This window comes from Cajanus cajan, chromosome 1, assembly GCF_000230855.2.
Source record: "Cajanus cajan strain Asha chromosome 1, NIPB_CcT2T_4, whole genome shotgun sequence".
Taxonomy (NCBI): Eukaryota; Viridiplantae; Streptophyta; class Magnoliopsida; order Fabales; family Fabaceae; genus Cajanus; species Cajanus cajan.
Window position 1 is genome coordinate 37,212,526 of NC_138517.1, and position 21,450 is coordinate 37,233,975.

A 21,450-nucleotide genomic window follows, 5' to 3' on the forward strand; every position below is an offset into this window, starting at 1 on the left:
TCAAGAGTCTCTCAAATTAGGAGAAAACCTTCTCTTTAAGAACCTTCACAAAGGAACCCTTCCTTTATGCCTTTGGTTCCTTTCTTCTCCTCCTTGGAGATTGGCACACCAAGCTTGCTTCCTTTGTTTGAATCCAAGTTTCATCAAGTCCTTGGAGCCTCAAAAAAGATTGCATGAACATTGGAGGATGCATTGAGAAGAACTTCAATCACCTCTCTAAGTCTCTTACATCATTAACACTTAGACAACTAAATAATAAGATTTCCTTCAGTATAACCACGCTTGACACCATTCACTTAGCTCCCCACATCATTAATGTAGAAAGCCTCTAGCTCACCCATGTCTGATGACAATCCACTTGAACTTGGCATAGATGAGGTAAAGAGCTATGTGTTAATCAAGCTCAGTAGCTAATCCTATGCTCGTCGTTGTCCAAGCAAAAAACCTCTACCTAAAGCATGCCCAATGCCATAAAACCTGTGTCAGATTTCATCCAGGAAAAAAGCCACTGACTTGATCATGTTTGACGTCACAAAACCTACACCCAGTGTCATCAAGTCAGAGAGCTCCTCAAGCAATCACACCTAATGCCCCTCATTCCATGCCTAGCGTGACCAAGTCAAAGAGCTCCTAGCTAACTCATATATGACACTACCAATCTTACGCTCGACGTCAGTAAGTTAGAGAGCCCCTGATTTGCATCACGTTTGACACCATGAAAATGCGCTCGACATAATGATGATTTCTACCCTTGGAAAAATTGTGATTTTGGCTCAACTTGTAAGAAAACTTAAAACCAAAGCAATATGCAACCCCAAATTTGACATATATGTAACATATACAACTCATTTCCATCAAAAGAAACCACATGCAACCATTTAATATTAAAATCACAAAATCTATCCAAGACACCTTTAAGAGCAATATTTTAAGAAAAAGTTCTCATCTTATGATTCAATCAATTCGACCATCAAAATGGACAATTATAGGCAGAATTCATCAATTATAAATCAACAACATCAATCAACAAACTTCCTTTAACTTTAATCACTCCAAAATGAGAAGACGAAGGAAGATAAGAGAAAAATCTCAAACTCTTTGCATGTTGACTCGACTTTAGATTCTCAAGTCCTAAGCTTGAATCTTTTAGTCTCACAACACAACTTAGTCAGGGGAAGGGTTTAGGTACTCAACGATGTCAAAAGAAGAAGGAGATTCTCTCTAGCTCTAGAGTCTCTCTCTCTAACTTTTCTCTAACTTTCTTTAAGACATAAACTTATGAAGTTTATCTCGTTTTCTTCTTCTTCTTTTTTCTTTTGATTAATAGAAAAATAACTCAAAACGCTAACATCAAACATTCAACTTATGGGATAGTTTTTATCTCAGATGTTGTCTTAAATTCCCTTTTAAAATCTCAGATAAAAGTTTTGTAGTTGACTTATATTGTTTGCCTTGTAGTTAACTATGATTTCTTTCTTGGTATGGACTAGTTATCTTTCAACCATGTCTTGTTGAATTGTTCAAATAAAATCATTGTTTTTGGTTAGCCTATCTTGTTGATCAAGCTCAAGATATTAAGTGTTCTGATTATTACAAATATGTAGTATATAGCCTCTTGAAAGATAAGAGTACAAGTTGTAATTTAGTGTTTGTTTTGCTTTGTTGCATGTGTTGCTTTGTGAATAAACTTACTTAACTTTAATTCTTCATTTACATTGATGATTGATGATAATGGTGAGGTTTTAAATATGATTTAAAAGATATTTGATTTGAAAAATCAAGGTATTGAGGTTTTACTCAAAATAACTGATTATCTATAGTAATAATTAATTTTTTGCTCTATTTCTCAGTAACATGAAAACTTGTAATAATTGATTATTAGTGAAATAATCAATTATTTTAGAAGTGATCTTTTGGAATAATCTATTATCTTGATAAATAATCAATTAAATTATTTTTGGTGGATTTTCAGATTTTTGAAGGAGAAAATAATCAATTATTCATAACAATAATTGATTATTTCATTCTCATGACAAAAAAAAAAGGAATTAAAAGAAAGAGAATTGAAACTTTGTGAAAATACACTTGTGAGTGTGCTCTGAAAAATTATTTTCTTGAAAAGAGGTTGAAACCCTTTGTGGGAACCTCAAGTATGAATCAAGAGTGAATTGTTATCATCATCTACTTGTAGACATTGGCTAAGCAATGTGGTTTGATTAAACCACTTTGATTTGTTCTATACTATAGGTGAAATGTTTCCTTAGCCTTCTTGAGTATAGTATACAAATTTCTTGAGTAAGTTTCTCAAGAAAGAAAGAAAGAGTTTATAAGAAAATGTTTATTGGGACATAAGAAGTAGTTTCTTTAATAATGTAGTGTTGGAATTCGAAAAATTCTGATCTTACCTATAAATGGTTTGGACTTTGTTTTGAAAATATTTTTAGTTTAGAATGTCTTAAGATGAGACTAATTCTTCATTGAGGGTTTTTGAAAAGGTTCGAAGGAGTCGCCACTGATATTTTGCTCAAAACATCAAGAAAAGAAAGAGTTTTCATAAAATAATAATGGCCTTCATAGCCAAATTTAGGTTCGGGGATCGATTACGCATGGGAAAGGTATTAAGCACCCCATAGTGTCCTGATTCGGTACCCTATGATGAATTTACACCTTTTCTAGTAGTCATTTAAACACTTATTATTTACATGATTATTAATTATTACGTGATAATAGGGTTATGCATAAAACAATTAAATAAATAAGGGGAGAGAAGGGAATGATAGTAATAGGAGTCTCTCAATTATGTGTGAAGTGTGGAAGATTGAGCCTTGAGCATGCTTATATAGGCACCTAGGGAAGGGGAATGACCGTTCCCAACACTAGAATGGCCATTCCGGGCCTCAAAATTATATTAGGAAGATTTTTGGGAATAGGGCATTCCTAATTAGGGTTACACTGTTATTTTTTGGTTGGGAACGACCGTTCAAGGTTTGGGTAAGGTCGTTCCCAACTAGGTCTTCCTATATAAATTTTGAATTAGGAATGACCATTTCAAGAGTGGGAATGGATGTTTCGAGCCTCAAATTAGGGCTTCGAGTCTTCTGAGCCTCCTAGTGCTATCTCGATCCGTTTCAATGCTTTATTAGGTCTTTGAGGGTTAATCTTCAAGTCCTAGTGGCATTTTGTCCTTGATAGGGGTAACCTAGACAAAATCTTATGTCTACATGTAGGAGTAAATTGCATGTAGTATTGTGATTGTAAATATTCTAACATTAAAGATTAGTGAAAATCTTAATCAAGTTAATTGAGGATTGATAGTACGTCATAAGTGGATGTGACAGAACCAGTATAGATTGTTGTGTGTGACACCCTCTACCCCACATACATAATACACAATAAATAAATATAAAGTACATTACTGAGTAAATAAAACTTTCTTAAAAATAAGGTTTCAAAACACATAGATAGAGAGTTCACATTCATATTTCGCAAATCGTAGTCCAATGCGGAAATAAAAACATCAATCTTTCCAAAACACAATAACAGTAATGAAACTCCTATGCTAAACCAAGCTAAGACCCGATGTCACATATCCTATCAGAGCAAGCCCAATTGAAGTCTAAGCCTCATCACCAACATCCTCATGCTGATGATCACCTGCAACACAATTTTAACACATACAAAGAACAACAAGGGAGTGAGAAACATCTCACTCAGGTTCAAGTGCAGAAATAAAGGTTAGATAGCACACACACACACAACAAACATAAGTCACAAGTACAACTCACATGTAAACAATACGCATACACAATCAACATCACTTGCACACTCATTTATCATGTAATGATGTCATGGACTCGACTCATAAATGTATGCATGTGGCGCCATACGGAAGTTTCACATTTTTCATCACTAGTGACCCAAGGTACACCTAGAATAAGTCATTTCATCACATTGCCTGTTACATCACTGGTATGTGGCCTAAGCAGCACACCTGACACAAGTCATTTCATCACATTGCCTGTTACATCATTGGTATGCGGCCTAAGCAACACACCTGGCATAAGTCATTTCATCACATTGCCTATTACATCACTGGTATGCAGCCTAAGCAGCACACCTGGCATAAGTCATTTCATCACATAGCTTGTTACATCACTGGTATGCGGCCTAAGCGGCACACCTGGAATAAGTCAGATATGCATATGATGCATGTCTCACATTCACAATTACATTGACTCAACACTTCACATTTCACTTCGCATTTCACATCTCATCATATCTCATGTAACATTATTATGTCACAATGTCATATCACAGATCATATGTTCACCTTTCACATTCTCACATCGTATTCCCATAGTCTCATGAAGAAACTTCTCGTCATCATATACATCAAAATAATACATAAATCATACCAAGAACTTATCTAAAACATGAAGTTATCATCAACATTACATATAATGTCTCAAATCATCCATAGATCATATTCCTAATTTTACCTCATAGGGTTTCCCAAAAGAACTTACAGAGCAGTCTAATTTATATCAAAACTTATTTGTTTTCAAAATTAATCACATATTTATACATCTTATTCAACAAGGAATACAATAGAAGAATAAGGAATCAAAACAGAAAACGTTCATATTTTGCTTGTTTCTCACAGGGTTCTCTCAAGAACTCACAGAGCACTCTAATTCATATTAAAACATACCTAATTTTGAAATCAAATACATATTCATACATCACACCCAATAAGAAACACAATGAAAGAATCAAAAAGCAAAACAGAACACATTCCTATTTTGTCCGTTTTCTCATAGGGTTTTCCGTAGGAACCCACAAAAATCTCAAATCATACAATTACAATTTTAAAACTGAAATTAATCATTCAATCAAGCAATTTATACAATTAATTGCATACAAGAGGAACAATAGATGAAACAGATACAATTGGGGAAAATCCCTCATACATGAGCATACAACAAACACAGGATTGAAGGCTAATCCCACTACCCCACATACATTCCCACACCCAGAGTAAGGTTTCTCACTCTCCCCTTACCTGGATGAGCAGAAGACGAATGGTCTTGGTGTGATCTAAGATCGTTCCTGAGTACTCTTCCTTAGAGCTCTTTGTTTCTCCTCTTTTTTTCCCTAACCCTTCAGAATGCAAATGAGGCAGATAGGGTTAACGCAACCTGACTCCTTTCTTAAAATTAATCCATTGGACTGAGTCAACCCAACCCATTTTCTTTCTTTTCTAACCCACTTCTCTTTTTCCTCAAAATAATTAAATAAAATAAATACATGTATATTATAAAATATTTTTCCTCTATAATAATAATATATTTCTGACCCAAAATATAATAATATAATTTCAATAACAAAATATCATATAAAATCAATCTTCTCTTAAAACATATAAATATTTATTTAAAAACGCTAATAAAAATACTTATTTAATACGTACAAAATAATTGTCCAAAATAATAATTATTTAAAACGTACAGAATAATATTCCTCTATAATTATTAAAATAATTATGACCAAATACCATATAATAATAATAATAATAATAATAATAATACTAATAATAATAACCTTTTTGAAAACTGGGGGTGTTACATTGTGCACTTTTCTCTTATTCTTATGCTTATTATTACATTCTTACAAATATGATAGTATGCTAAGTTATGTGTTATAATTCATAAACATTGCAATCTAGTGATTCTGATCTTGAATTTAATCTTGATTATGATCAACTACAAAAGCTTTTATTCAAGTGCACAAAGAAGCACTAAGAGTAGAAGCTCTTAATAATAAGCTATAAAACAAACTTAGTTGGTATGGGGATACATTAATTAAAGCTGAACAAGAGCTGTAAAATTTGAAATTAGAGCATGAAGCTTTTGAAACAATTTATAAAATAAATGAATGCTCTTCTACAATATTTTCCTCTTTAACAAAAGCTGATTGTGAAACTTGCTTAGTATTTGAGAAAAGAAATTTTGATTTGAAAGCTACACTAGCGAGATAATGGTAAAACAAATTTAAACATGTTAGGAAAATAAAGATATATTTTTTTATAAAGCTCGAATTGGTTTCAATTCAAATAACAAAAATGTGTTTTTAAAAACACCATCAATTTTGTTAAGAAATATTCTAGGCTATTCAATACATGTTTCTATTATTGTAAAGGAGGTCACACCATTAAAAACTGCTATACTAGAAAAAATGGTGTTCCTAGTGGTAGTTGGATAGCTAAGAGTCAAGGGTTGATTACTAACATGCAAGGACCCAACACTTGGGTACCTAAATTTGGTTTTTAAATTTTGTTATATGAATGCTTGAGAGCCAAGAGTCTAATGTGGTATTTAGATAGTGACTGCTCAAAGCATATGACCGGAGACCCTTCAAAGTTCTCAGCCCTCAAGATGAAACATGAAGGCTTTGCGACTTATAAGGACAATGACAAAGGGAAAATACATGGTTGTAGTAACATTAGTATCACACCCTCTACATTAATTGAAAGTGTATTGCTTGTAGAAGAGCTTAAACATAACTTGTTAAGTATAAGTCAGTTATGTGATAGAGGCTTTAAGGTCGTGTTTGATAATAATTGTTGCATGATTAGTGATAATTCTACAAATGAAATAAAGTTCATAGGCAGAAGAATATAAAAGACTTATATGCTTGACTTGGAATTTGCATAGGCACATACACACACTAAATGTTTGATATCCAAAGAAGATAAATAGTTAGAGATTTAGGAAACATGAAGGAACTAGTGATGTTAAAGTAAATGAAGCCATGCTGGGCATGAGAAACAAGGACAAACGAATCCCTAAAATCACAAAAAGAGTTAGCGAAAGTTATTGCAGAACTTACTCCTTGTTGACACATGCCATAAATAGTCTATTTGGTTTCTTAAAGCTAATAAGTAGCTTCTTTAATCAGATAAGAAGTGACAATTTGGTTAAACACAATTAATGAAAGCATTTAAAGTACCAACATACACTTCTCACCTCAAGGAACTTGTGATGAAGACAAACGAAGCAAGTCTGTGAGAAATCCTTAAGATTTTGCAACAATCATCTTCATCCAGGCTACTATATAAGAAGCTTTACGATCAAAAAGAAAAAAAACTGTACAAATTGTTATTCATTCATTCTTTTTATAAAGACTTATGTTCTTAATTGGTTGTATCATATATTATTTGTAAGAAGAAACAACATCTGTAAAACTTTAACTAGATATAATTGTTGTTATAGGGTTAAACTTGAAGAGACTTGTTTATAAAAGAATACTTTATTGAGCTTGGAGAAACTTATATGTAAAAGAATATTTGTTTTAGCTCGAAGAGGTTTGATTATAAAAGAATACTTGTATGAACCTGAAGAGAATTGTTTGTAAAAGAATACTTGGTTAAGCTTAAAGAGACTTGTTTGTAAAAAAATACTTATTTGATGTTTGAGTTTGAAGAGACTTGACTGTAAAAAAAATACTTGGTTTTATAGCCTAGAGAGGCTTTGTATAAAAGAATACTTGGATAAATTACTTGAAGAGACAATTCAAAGAAAAATTAGGTTTGAGCTATAAGTAGCTTGTAAAAAAATATATGTATCTTTGTTTAAGATAGTGAAACTCAATCTAGTTGGATTAAGAACTGGATGTAGTTTCGATGATTAAGACAAATCAATATAAGAATTACCATATGTTTCATTTGTCTCTTCACTAACACTCTTTTCTATTGGTGTTACTATTTCACTACTTGAAAAGCTGCAAGTTTTTGATTATTACTATTCAACCCCCTTCTAGTGTTTATCTTTTTTCTACACATTTTACACATTGATTTTAAATTAATGACACAAATTACCAAATAATTTTAATTTTTTTTTTAAATTAAAGACTTGATTTATATATTAAAAACTTTTAATTCAACGGTTGGATCATTGAAATTTGGTATTAAACATGCATAAAAGTTTAACGATCCAACTGTTAAATTAAAAAAATTTAAAGCATAGATCAGAATTTTTTACTAAAATAATATTTTTTTAAAAAAAATTTACCCAAAAAGCATCTGTTCCAATTTATTTACACAACTAGCACCCTTTACAGTTCACGCTCAAAATTCGTAAAACTGGACTCAGAAGTTCCAGATGATAAAAATAACACATGACAAATGGATCAGAATGGGCCGTTCTCGTTAAGAACGGGTCGTTTCCAGATTGAAAATTAACAAATGACCAGTGGAACCAGAATAGACCGTTCTAAATCCAGAACGGGCCGTTCTGGCCACTTTTGATGTCTATAAATAGCAGACTCAGACATTGTTTTTTGGTTCAATTTTCACTTATCAGATACCTCAACTATGGACATCATGTACCCCCATTATTTGTTTTGCAATTGTTGAATGACACCAGTCCGATAGAGTGAAATTGCAATTTCATCTCTTTTAGGATGTCCCTTCTCCACCCAATAATTTGGATAACTTGCACAAAATTGACATGAGGGAAAGACAAGATGAAAATTAGGTTACAAGACATGCTTAATGGATCGACATATGGAACAATAGACGTGAGCACACATTGATGGGTCATCCAATGCAAGGCCTATTATTTCACACACGAGAATACATGGAATAGTACATGACCAATTCTATTTATTTAAAAACTATTTGATACTTCATTATATAATTTCAAATTAACGTATATTATTCTTTAATTTGAATTAATAAAATGAAATATTAATTCTTTTTTAAGTGTTTTTTTTAATTTTATATACTTAATTTATATATTAAAATTTTTTAATTTAACAATTAAATCCTTAAAATTTAATATAAAATATCGAGATATCCACTCAACCCACTAATTATAAGATTTGTCATTGTTACAAAGAATCGACTTGTCCTACGAATCAATTTCGTTAAGTATTAAACATAGACTAAGAATTTAGACACGAGATGATATATATAAATCATTAATTAGTAAGAGACGACGTGGGATCATTAATTAGTCTAATTCAATCCATTTTATAATTTTTTTTAAAGTATCAAACAACGTTTTATAAAAATAACCATGGTATCTTATAAATAACGTAAAAAAGAGAAAATATTTTCATCCACTAAAATGACTGAGAAATTCATTAATTTGACAAGATTAAAATTGTATAATATATTTTTTTCCACTAATATCGTCGCTACTAAAAAGAATTATATTTAATGAGTAAAAATATTTAATAAAATCCTCTCTTTCTGTGTCTGCCGCGATCTCATCTCACTCACTCCTGCATTCCCAGGTTCCATCTCCTCCGTTTTTCCTCTCCCATCGAAGTTGACCTTTCATTCAACTTTTGGAATCCCAAGACCCAGGTCTCATTCTCTCTCTTATTGCATGCTTTTGTGTTCTCGATCTCTTTGGTTTCGTTGTGATTCACTTTCCTTGTTCAGTTTTCCTTTCTGCTTCCGTTTCAATTCGATTCGCTCTCTGCTTTCGTCAATTAAACCTCGGGATTTCCCAATTTGTGCCAATTTAGGTTTTTGGCTGTTCTGAATCCACGCACTTTCTGCCACTTGTGACTGTCTGAACTGTTTAGTCTATCAGTCTTTAACTGTATTTGATGCTGCTTTGTGTGTGAGGGGAGGGAGGATTAGTTTTATGGTGCTGTTTTCGATTCGAATTTGATGATTTGTGTTTTCCAATTGGCATCTCTCATGCTTTGGAAAACCTCTATGCAGAGACCTAGATTGGGTTTCTCATGAGGGACACTCGTTGATAATCTCAATTTTTTCAAATTCAGATTGGTCTTTTGCCACTTGTTTGCCCAGAGTGAATGCTGCAGAAATCTATTTTTATTGTTGTGTGTGTGTGGGTGTATTCTGGTTCTTGTGTTTCTGTGGAATGTTTCATAATTGCTTTGTTTTCTGACCAAAGATTGGGCTGTGGGCAATAACAAGAGTTGTCTTTGCAGGACTGGTAGATTTCGAGGTTGTTGGGTACAGAAGGGAACGATGGCTGCTTCAGAGGAGAATAGTGCACTGTTCCCAATATTCATTTTGACAATAATGGCCATTCCTATAGTGCCATATACAATAACAAAGTTGTGTCGCTTCGCCACCAAAAAATCAAAGAGCATACACTGTCAGTGCTCTGAATGCTCGCGGTCAGGGAAGTACCATAAATCGATATTCAAGAGGGTATGATCATTTTCTGCTGTGTGTATTTCTTTATCTGATTGAATGATTGCTTAGTTGTTTACTTGTGTTTAATCTAATTCTGCTGTTGCCTCTCATTTCTCCTTCTGATTTTTTGTTCTCTTTCCCCTTTGATTTTGCAGATTTCGAATGTCTCAACGTGTAGTAACATGACATTATTACTGCTTTGGGTGGTTATGATTATTCTGGTTTATTACATAAAGACCATGAGTCGGGAGGTAAACAATTAAAACGTTAAATTTCATTCAGCTATTCCTCTTGTATTTGTGGTAAAACATTTTATTTATTGGCTGTGTTCCAATGGTATATGTTCTGAAATTTCTCCTGTAAATTTTATGCAGATTGAAATTTTTGATCCATTCAGTATCCTAGGTTTAGAGCCTGGAGCACCGGAGTCTGATATAAAGAAAAAATATAGGAGACTTTCTATTCAGTACCATCCGGATAAAAATCCAGATCCAGGTTGAAGGTGTTTCAGTTGTTTAAAAGATATTAATTTCTCAATGCAAACTTCGATGTTTGCTGGAATGTGGGCTTTCTGCAATTACCTATGTAACTGATTTATCTTTATCCTTTTTTAATTTAGAGGCACACAAGTACTTTGTTGAGTACATTGCCAAGGCTTATCAAGCTCTTACAGATCCAATAGCTCGTGAAAATTATGAAAAATATGGACATCCTGATGGCAGGCAGGTAATAAAACAAAAGGTTTCGGAAAAATGCTAAGTGGCTAGTTATCTTTTTGTTTTCATGCTGTTGAAATATTTATGATATTCTATTGCAGGGATTTCAAATGGGTATAGCTCTACCTCAATTCTTGCTAAATATTGATGGGGCATCCGGTGGAATACTTCTGCTTTGGATTGTTGGTGTGTGTATTCTCTTGCCATTAGTAGTTGCTGTAATTTATCTCTCCAGATCGTCAAAGTATACTGGCAACTATGTGATGCATCAAACACTTTCTACTTACTATTACCTCATGAAGCCTTCTTTGGCCCCCAGGTATATATATACATTGTTTATCTGGTTAAGCTGTGTTAGTCTTTATTCTCATCATAATTCTTTGAGGATACCAAGAACCAAACTTTATGCAGTCAGCTATAGCCATTTAATATATTTCCGTTCATTAAATTTTGTTCTTGATGTATGTTTATTATGTTTTTGAATCATCATGAGGTTCAAATGAGACATATGACTGTGAATGTGTTAGTTAGCAAATGGATGCTTGTACAAAATCAAAAAAGACTTTTAAACCCCTTTCCATACTGAATTTTACAAGATTGAATAATACTATAATATTGATGAAATATTGGGATATTAATATTACTTATCAGAGATCAGAAAGAAAATGGTTAAGTAATCTGTAACAGATTATTTTATTTAACTCATTCTATTATATACTACTGGTGAAGACATTGGTATTTGGGAATACCAAATTATAATAGATTGAAAATCGAGTTATTTTTCCCCTCATTCATACAGCAGCTATCTTCTATACTCAAAACTTTTCAAGGTTTCTTATTTGTGACTGTTATGTTGTACAGCAAAGTCATGGATGTCTTCATCAAGGCTGCTGAATATATGGAAATTCCAGTTCGTAGGACTGATGATGAACCACTACAGAAACTTTTTATGTTGGTAAGAAGTGAGTTGAATCTTGACCTCAAGAACATCAAGCAGGAGCAAGCTAAATTTTGGAAGCAGCATCCTGCACTGGTTAAGGTATCTTTTTGTATGGCCAAGCCAACTGAAGTGTTCCTATTTTTTTGGATAACAAGTGTTCTATTCTGATTTATGATAACCCTTTATGTGCTCACATGTATGCTATTTTCTCAGACAGAGCTGTTAGTTCAAGCTCAGTTGACCCGTGAATTTGCAGCCTTGTCTCCATCTTTACAAAGTGATTTCAGACGAATTTTAGAAACAGCACCCCGCCTTCTTGAAGAATTAATGAAGGTGACTGACTCAGTACTTGATCTTATGTATATAAGTAGTCTCCATGCTCATGTTTTCTTAATTTGCTGTTCACTTCAAGTCTTCACTGGATTTAGCAAATTGCAGTCATTACTCAAAAGTTGCATCAATAAAAAAGTATTGAAACACAATGTGCATGTTTGGATTAAAGTCTGCAAACTTAAGTTTGAATGAACTTCATTTTGCAAAATGAGTTTGCAAATGCAACATGAGTTTGCAAAGGCAACTTTCCCTTTACTTCCTTTTCAAACTGAGTTTCAAGCCAAAATTGATAAAAACTTCATTTTCAAATGAACCCAACTGAAAGAGAGAGTAAATAATAGGCATTTTTAGTTTTACTTTTTAAATGTACGCTGGGGACTCCAAATTGAAAACAAAATAGTCTAAATTATGAGAATTGCCCTATATAAGTAGAATCATATCCTGCATGTTCTCATCTCTGCTAGTGCCTGGTGTCCAGCTTATGGATTTATATGTTTGTTGACTCTTAGGCAACTTTCAAATGTGAGTTTGAATGTAAGATGCAAAATTTTAGACTGGTCCTACAGGCAATCTGGTTTAACTGTGAAGTGTAGATTATACACAAACTGCTAATCTTCCTTTCTAAGTTCCTGTATCTCGAAGAAAACAAGTACAGTGATACAAGGAAGTTTATTGCTGAGGTGGATTACATCAAAATTCCATTTTATAGGACTATTTTTTCCCCTTTTGGTAGAAGCAAAATAAGTTTTATTCAAACACCTTAAGCTAACATCTGGGAAATATTCAGTTTGCCTCCCTTGCAAGTGACATGGAACAATGTTATATTGTAAAAGTGAACTGCATACAGGTAGTAATTAATTTCATGAAATGCATGTTTATGTTATTGATAGATTTATGTAAAAAATGGTTCTATATGTGACAAAATTCTATTCTCAAACTTGACCACGAATGACTTGGCAAAGATATAACCAATCACTTCTCCTGGCAAATATCTGAAAACCTTATTAAATGAAAGATACAGACCATATGTCATTTCTCTTAGGCTATTCACGCATGTTTTTACAAAAATGTTTTTGGTGGCTGTTAGTATTTTCCTAATGCCAATACAAAGAAATTAGAGAAATAAGTAGGATAACTGGACCACTGAAATTTACAATACCAAAACTAGGTCATATACCTATCATGAAAGATGTACATATGATATATACTGGTTGCACATTGTAATCCTCAAGTTTGCTTGTCATCATTCTCTTCTATGATGGACATGATATTTCTATTTCTGGATTTATAGTCATGAAACTGTGTTATTTGCATTTTTGTACATTCTTTAACGCTCTACTTTCTTTAAAAGATGGCAGTTATACCACGGAATGCTCAGGGGCATGGATGGCTGAGGCCTGCAATTGGGGTTGTTGAGCTTTCTCAATGTATTATCCAGGTAATGAATCTAAGTTCAGAGCTAAGTATATATGCTACCTGCAGTCATTTTATTTTCTCCAATTGAACCTTTCCATATATTTTAGTCTTAAGCAAGTCATCTTCTGTGTTACATTTACTGATTTATCTCACTATACCCAATACTGTGGGATACTAGACTATTCGTTTTATTTATTATTGTCATTCATTTGTAAGTTGTAATTGTTAGTCTCTATCCCATGCTCATTACGCTTCTGATGATCTGCTTGGCTCTTTTTAAGTTGTTTTCATTGTTTAAGGCTAAAGGGAGTGTTCTTTGTGTTTTTTAGTAGTTTTTCACTTTGTTGCAACCGTTCGATGGAGAGCTTTCCTAGGAGGGTTTTGGGGGCAGTTGTGGCAGTTCCTTTTTATGTTTCTCCTTTGGATTTGCTTGTTTTCTATTTCCAGTTGGCGGGGGGGGGGGGAGGGTACTTTTGTTTCTCTTCAGCTTTGTGTCTTTTTGGACAATACCTTATCCTCCCCTGTATTTTTCCTTTCATTTCTAATAATATTTCTTTTTCTATCCAAAGAATGAAAAACTAATATATATAATCTAATTGTAACTTTAACCCCAACATTTTTTTTGTCTCTGATAGAATATATGAAAAATATCATAATATATTGGTGCAATTTAGAGTGTTTTGGATTTTCTCTTAGGATTGTTTTTTGTAGTTCCTTGTATTTCATGATTTGCTTCCTTATTTGTTTAGGATTATGAGTTATGTTTTTAATCACACTATATCTCAATAAATTACACAATATAGTATTATTTAGATTCTGTTAGGACATAAGTACAACTTACAAGAGAGTTCAACCCAAAATACTAGTCCATGAGGTGAGAGAGTCTCATGGCTTAAGTACTATATTGAGCTTCTTTTTCTATTTAACATTCTCATCCACTTAAGAGTTGACGTCCACGGTAAATCGACACTGAACAAATGGTAACCTTTTTTTCTTTGATGGCTTCACTCTTCTATAAGTATTCGGTATTACATCTTAACCTTGCCTATTAGTAGCTTTTTCCTTATTCCAACTCTCTGTAGATCACCAATTGTTAAGACTTAGGCACAAGAGGAAGGCTTAACCCAAAAGACAATTAGGTGGGAGAGCCTCATGGCTTAACTACCACATTGGGCTTCTTAGTCTACTGGATGTGGGACTCTTAATAGATTCTCTTTTGTTTCTCTTTACCTCCCTCCCTCTCTACATAAAATCCCTATAATTTCATCGGTCTCTTTTGCAAAACTACGAGTATAAAATAGAAATGGCAATTAGAGGATTTATTAAGGATGGTCAATATTCACTCAAGTTCCTCATTTCTTTTACAGTCTGCTATTATAGGAGAGGAACTTACATCACATGATACAGGTTTTCTATTTGTAATAATTAATATGATTTTAATTTATAAAAGCATTTAAATTATAGTTGTACTTGTTGGCATCATAGATCATCCTACTATTAAAATGGGAACCAAAAGTTTTTCATTTTTTTCCTCTAGCATCTTTTAGTTATGCTGTTGTCTAACTCGTCTCTTCAAAACAACACAATTGGGTTATGGTAAACAAAATTTTCACATATTGATATGTTCTTATTTTAGGTTGTAAGGATGGCTTGTTGGTATAATTTTATAATATATGGAAATGTGCAGTTTTCATTGTTGTTTTTTGTTTTTATTGTTTTAACTGAATATATTATCAATTAATATTTTCAGCTTTTCTTTTTTATTAATTTTTTTTTTAATTTTTATATAATATACGTTTCTTGATTTATGACTATGCAGGCTGTTCCTCTCAGTGCTAGAAAGACTACTGGTGGATCACCTGAAGGCATTGCACCATTTCTGCAGTTGCCACATATTAGTGAGACTACTATTAAGAAGGTGGCCCGGAAGGTATGTCTACATTATACATGCCCTTGTCATCTAATTAATGATTAAATTTCCCTGGTCCAGATCTGGATTTTTGTGTCCATGTTGTTTTCCTGCAGTTTCATGGTCTACAGATCTTGTCAGAGTTAAGATATTGACAACCTTTTATGCACACTTTCCTTAGGGATAACTGTAGCTAGTTAGCTACTTGTTGGATCCAATTCAATGGAAATTTTATTTATGCCAAGTGTTCTCAAGATTGAGAAATGGATATTATTCGTATTGGGTTTCATGTTAGTTGTGGATGTAACTTGGTGACTGAATTACTAGTTTTATGAGAATAATGTTTTTCTTCTTCTTCGTTGTCTTCTTATTATTATTATTTTAAAACTGCACAGCTATTTCTGTTTTGCACAATTAGTCCAAAGTTGTGTATGGTGTGTAGTGACAAATGCCAGCTATTTGAAATTCAAATTGTTTTTTTATTACATGGTCATATAGAATTTCCAAATTGGTCATGTGACCGTGAGTGTTGGACCTAAACATTTTCCTTCTTGATATGCAGAAGGTGAGAACATTTCAGGAACTTCATGACATGGACTCTCAAGAGCGAGCAGAGCTGCTTGTTCAAACAGGTGGTTTATCTTCTGCTGAAGTGCAAGACATTGAGATGGTACTGGACATGATGCCTTCCTTGACACTTGAGGTAACTTGTGAGACTGAAGGTGAAGAGGGTATACAAGAGGGTGACATTGTGACTATCCATGCATGGATAAATGTTAAAAGGGGTAATGGTCTGATTGGTGCTCTTCCACATGCCCCCTACTACCCATTTCAGAAGGAAGAAAATTACTGGTTTTTGCTTGCGGATTCTGTTTCAAATAATGTGTGGTTTTCTCAGAAGGTTAGTTTCATGGATGAAGCTGCTGCTGTAACCGCTGCATCCAAGTCAATTGAGGAATCTATGGAGGGGTCAGGAGCAAATGTGAAGGAGACCAGTAGGGCAGTTGCAGAAGCAGTAGAGAAAGTGAAAGGGGGCTCTAGATTGGTATTGGGCAAGTTCCAGGCCCCGTCAGAGGGTAACTACAATTTGACTTGTTATTGTTTGTGTGATTCTTGGTTGGGCTGTGACAGAAGGACAAACTTAAAGCTCAAAGTTTTGAAACGGACTCGGGCTGGCACCAGGGGTGCTGTTTTGGCTGATGAAGGACCTATCATGGAGGATGGAGTTGAGGAGGATGAAGACAATGAGGATGAAGAGTATGATGATGACTACGAGAGTGAGTACAGTGAAGATGAAGAAGATGATCAAAACACAAAAAATAAGCAACAAGCTGCTAATGGCACCGTGAATAAACATGGTAAAGCTGCAGAAAGTTCAGGCTCTGATGAAGAATGAGAAGTCTTTTCTAACATGATAGAACCATAAATTTCATCTTTTCCCCTCATGGATGGTAGAACAATCAACTGTAGCAGTAATGGTATATTGTCCATTTTGTTTATCAGCTGGACTGCGTTGATGCTTGGACTTTCGTTCTTATCCTAGTTCCAGCTGATATCGTGACTAAATTGTCATATTATCTGAAAATTTAAAGGATGGTAGATCATGAGTTTAAAGATTGAATTTTGATTTAATGCCTGTGTACAACTTTTTAAATGTTTTATCGAGAAATTTGAGTCTTAATGTCGATTATTTCATTTAATCATCTCAACTTCAAGGATTCATCCTGGTTGTTGTTCTATTATTATGTTTAGAATGGTAAAATTAGGTAAGGGGTATTATTAAAAGAAAAAAAAATAGTAATTTTCATACGTTTTTTTTTTTTTTGAATTGGATAAAAAGAATCCAAACGTGATGCAAAAAGCAATTTTGCACCTTAGAAAATAGTGCAACCTGTGTTTAATTCATGTAGTACATATCTTATTCTCTTATGTTTAAATCTTGCAATCTAAAATAGTTTATTTTTAATCATATATTATGGATAGTTGTTATTTTGGAAAGAAAGTTAGTACTGGTTTCGGTCCATCAATAGAATTAGATATCATCTCTGATTGTAATTCATTTTAAGAAATGGGCTGCAGTGGCAAGTTGAGTAGGTAAGATTCTGAATGTTGAGTAGTTAAATTCAGTTCTCTCAACTTTGTTTTTAGTTTAATTCACACCCCAACTTCGTTTTTAACAAAAATGCCCCTGACAAAAATATTGTGAACAATTACTTTTGGGAACAATACCCAATGAAAACTCGAGTTTGCTACGTATTTTCTTTTTATTTATTGAAATTATAATGACGGTACAAGAATTAAGATCCTACACATACTATCCTAAGCCTTTCACCGCTAAGCCTAGTGGTTTATGATTTTATGTATTACAACTGAAACAAATTTTCGTTGGGTTAAGTATTTTGACACCTTCCCGTATCAATGAAATATACATCGGAAAGAAGTTTTTATGTAGTTAATTTGAAATACAAGCTATTTATTATTAGTTTTTTATTTTTATTTTTTATATGTATGTATAAAACATACCTTTTAGTATCAAATTAACTACAATATCTGGTAAAACAATTGACTACAATATAATTTATTAATTATAATAGTGACCGAATTAATTATACAAATATATTTTTATTTGAAATTGATTAAATTATAATATAAATTACCATTTTTAATAGTAATTAAATTAATTATGATGCAAATACCCATTGTAATTACAAAATTATATCAAAATTAATTTGATTACCATTTAAAAAAGTGATTTGCATCATAATGAATTTATTTGTTATTAAAAATGGTAAATTATACAACAATCAATATTTTAATTAAAAAAGTAACATGTATTAAAATGAACTCAAATATAGTTTTTTTGTGGATCACTAAGCTCAATTATTATTAAAATAAAAGTAACCTGTATCATAATTTAATTTTAGTTTAAAAGGAAATTTATGTTATAACTAATTTGATTAATATTAAGTAGGCTAAAGTATATTATAACTAATTTAACTTTAATTTTAAAAGTATTTTGTATCTTAATTAATTCGATACTAAAATGTAACTTTTTTTTTTACAAAGACTTAATTGCAATTTTGATTCCCTAAGTATTAAAATTGTGAAACTTTGGTCCCTCAAGGTTTTAATTATGTAATTTTAGTCCTTAAAGTATTATAGTTAAGTAATTTTGGTCCCCTAAATTTTAATTAAATAATTTTAATCCTTTGAGTATCATAATCGTACAATTTTAGCCAATCTAATTTAAAATCTAATAATTTAAAAATTATGTGTAACACTCATTTCTCATAAAATATAATATAAGTATTTTCTCAATAATTTTGGTATTTTATTTTATTAATAGGGATTGCTAAATATTTATTTAATTATTTAATATATTTTAGAATATAGTATAAAGTGTTTTAATTAAATATTTATTTAAATTAATTGAGGGGACGAAAATTTGTAACTATAGTTAATTCTTTTAACTATGAGGTAAAGGGAGGTTAAGGTTTAAAAAAGAAGGGTTTCTAATAAGTTTTTACGTTCCTTATTTTTTACACACGAGTTGCGCTTTAGAGCTTGGAGAACAAGATCAAGAAGAAAATCATTCTAGAACCGTGTACCCGTCGTCTAGTACTCATCCAAGTAAGGGGGAGTGAGAAACCTTGCTTTGGGTGAGTTTGTATACTGGATAGTGGAATTGACTCCCAATCTTGTGTATGTTGTGTATTCATGTATGAGGAGTTTTCCCTAATTGTATTTTTTTCGCTTCTTATTCTTCTTGTACATAATTAATGACATGAGTTGTTTGAGTTTATAATCAATTTTATGTTTTGGATGGTAATTGTATGATCCGAGGTCCCTAGTGTTGAGATGATGGGACATCTTGAAGACTCCTAAAGAATGTTTTAGTTTTGATGATGTATTGTATAGATGTTGCTTAAGCCTATGAAAAAGGATAATGTATTGATTGTAATAGATATAGGCATGTGTGTGTTTGTTTGTTTATAATTGATGATGAATGCTTCATTCAACAACTAATTGAGCTTTCAAGAAACCAATAACTTGATTACTTAGTATTTCCATGTATAAAAATAAAGTAATAGATTATCATCAAAAGGTAATTTACTACCAAGTGTTTAAACATAGAAATATGATTCAAACAAGAGTTTTCAAGGCAACATTATTAATCAATTATCATTCAAGGTAATAGATTACCAAGTCTGTTACTGGAAAAGGATATTCAAATGCCCTCTATGTTAATAGATTACCAGAGTTGGTAATAGATTAAAATAGTGTCTCTTGCTTGAAACAAGACTGAAAATCAAGATTTTCATCGGGATAATCGATTATTAGAGGAGATAATCAATTACCACAGAATGAAGTACAATTATGGGTTCTGAGAAGCTTAAGATAATCGATTACCATGTCCCGTAATTGATTACCCTGACCCTTTATGTTCAAAATTTAGTTTTAAGATGAACTAGTAATCAATTACCATATCAGGTAACAAATACTCGTGTTAGGACTCTTTATAACTGACTTACATCTTGTACTTTAAATACCTATCTTTTATGAAATTAAAAAGAGAACTTTTTTGAAAAATAACATTAGAGAAAAAGAATACTTTCAGAAACAAGAATCAAAGGCTGATCAAAGAAAATTTTTCTTAAATACAAAAAGTGCAAAGATTGAACATGTGTTCTTGAAGGAAGAAATTCAAGAAGTGAATTCAATTGTGAAAGATCAATGTCTATACAAATTAGGTGATATCTTTATGATCTTTTAAACTGTATTTTCATTTTGTATGATGTATCTCTTAAGATAGGGTGTCTCAATAGGAGATCTTGAAATCTTGAGTGGGATTTCTCAAGTAATTTCTGTGGGCTGAATAAATTTGTGTTTTTTCGTTTTATAGTGTCAAGATTGATGTGTGTTAGCATTCTTGTAATATTGTGTGCACATAGTATTTGTAAACAATATTATAGTGAATGATCTTTGATTTAGTGAGGTGCCAAATCAGAGAAAATTGGATGTAGGCCAAGTGGATAGCTGAACCAATATAAATTTTTGTATTCTTTATCTTCTTACCCTTATCTCTTTAATAATCTTGTTATGAATTTGATTAAAGAATTCAAAGATTTATGAGATATTTTGTTTCAATTACCACTCATACTTTGAATATTATTCTTGTAATTGAAATTGATTAAGAAGTTTGTAATATATGTCGCAACCTGAAAATTTCCGATCTTGCGACCTATGGTTTAGATATCCTTTTGAAAGTCTCATCAATTAAGGAATGCCCGGACACTAGACTAATCCTTAATTAATGATTTTGAAAACTGAGTTCATGGAGTCACCACCAATGTTTTACTCAAAACATTGAAAAAAGAAAAGGTTTTTTAAAAATCCAATAATGGCCTTGATAACCAGAATTGGGTTCGGGGGTCGGTTACGTGTAGGGAAGGTATTAAGCACCCCTACAACGCCCTTAATTGGTACCCTATGATGAAGTTAACATTATAAATGATAATAATAGAAATATTAAATTCCCTTTTATTAATAATTATTTACATGCTTGAAATTTAAATTATACAATTAACCCTAAAATGTCTACATGATTATTTTTATTATAACAATATTTATTATAGATAGGAAATAAAAAAGAGAGAAAGAGATTAACTGAAATACCTCTTGAATGAGCTCTATTGAATCTTCAAAATAGGAAGACTGTAGGTGCTTTGTGGCAACCTTTCACACTACAATGCCTCACAAAATCTCAAGAAATACAAAAGAGAGAGAGAAAAAAAGAGAGAAATTTTGAGCTCTAAGGAGTCTGGACGAAATTTGGAGTCTTGAGAACTGTGCTCAAGCTGTCTATTTATAGACTTCAGAAAGTGTCCAGAACGGCCCGTTCCAAAATTGGAACGGCCCGTTCTGGATCCGAACGTTGTGTGTTAATTTTGTGACT

At 32.3% G+C, this 21,450-nt stretch overlaps 1 protein-coding gene across 1 annotated transcript; it reads left to right on the forward strand.

The window, feature by feature from the left end:
• Positions 1-9,214: 9,214 nt before the first annotated feature.
• LOC109788780 (dnaJ protein ERDJ2A) lies at positions 9,215-17,175 on the forward strand. The gene is made up of 11 exons (XM_020347602.3): positions 9,215-9,370; positions 9,970-10,195; positions 10,336-10,431; positions 10,555-10,675; positions 10,800-10,906; positions 10,998-11,215; positions 11,758-11,935; positions 12,050-12,169; positions 13,521-13,607; positions 15,405-15,515; positions 16,057-17,175. Exons 2-11 carry the CDS (start codon positions 10,010-10,012, stop codon positions 16,888-16,890), a joined length of 2,058 nt encoding a protein of 685 aa, XP_020203191.1. The 5' UTR covers positions 9,215-9,370; positions 9,970-10,009; the 3' UTR covers positions 16,891-17,175.
• Positions 17,176-21,450: the final 4,275 nt, after the last annotated feature.

Bases quoted from the DNA above. Each gene is read 5' to 3' on its own strand.
- LOC109788780 (XM_020347602.3), top strand. From the start codon at position 10,010: ATGGCTGCTTCAGAGGAGAATAGTGCACTGTTCCCAATATTCATTTTG. The intron at 10,907-10,997 runs GTAATAAAACAA...ATTCTATTGCAG, and splicing joins GACATCCTGATGGCAGGCAG to GGATTTCAAATGGGTATAGC. The intron at 11,216-11,757 runs GTATATATATAC...TATGTTGTACAG, and splicing joins AAGCCTTCTTTGGCCCCCAG to CAAAGTCATGGATGTCTTCA.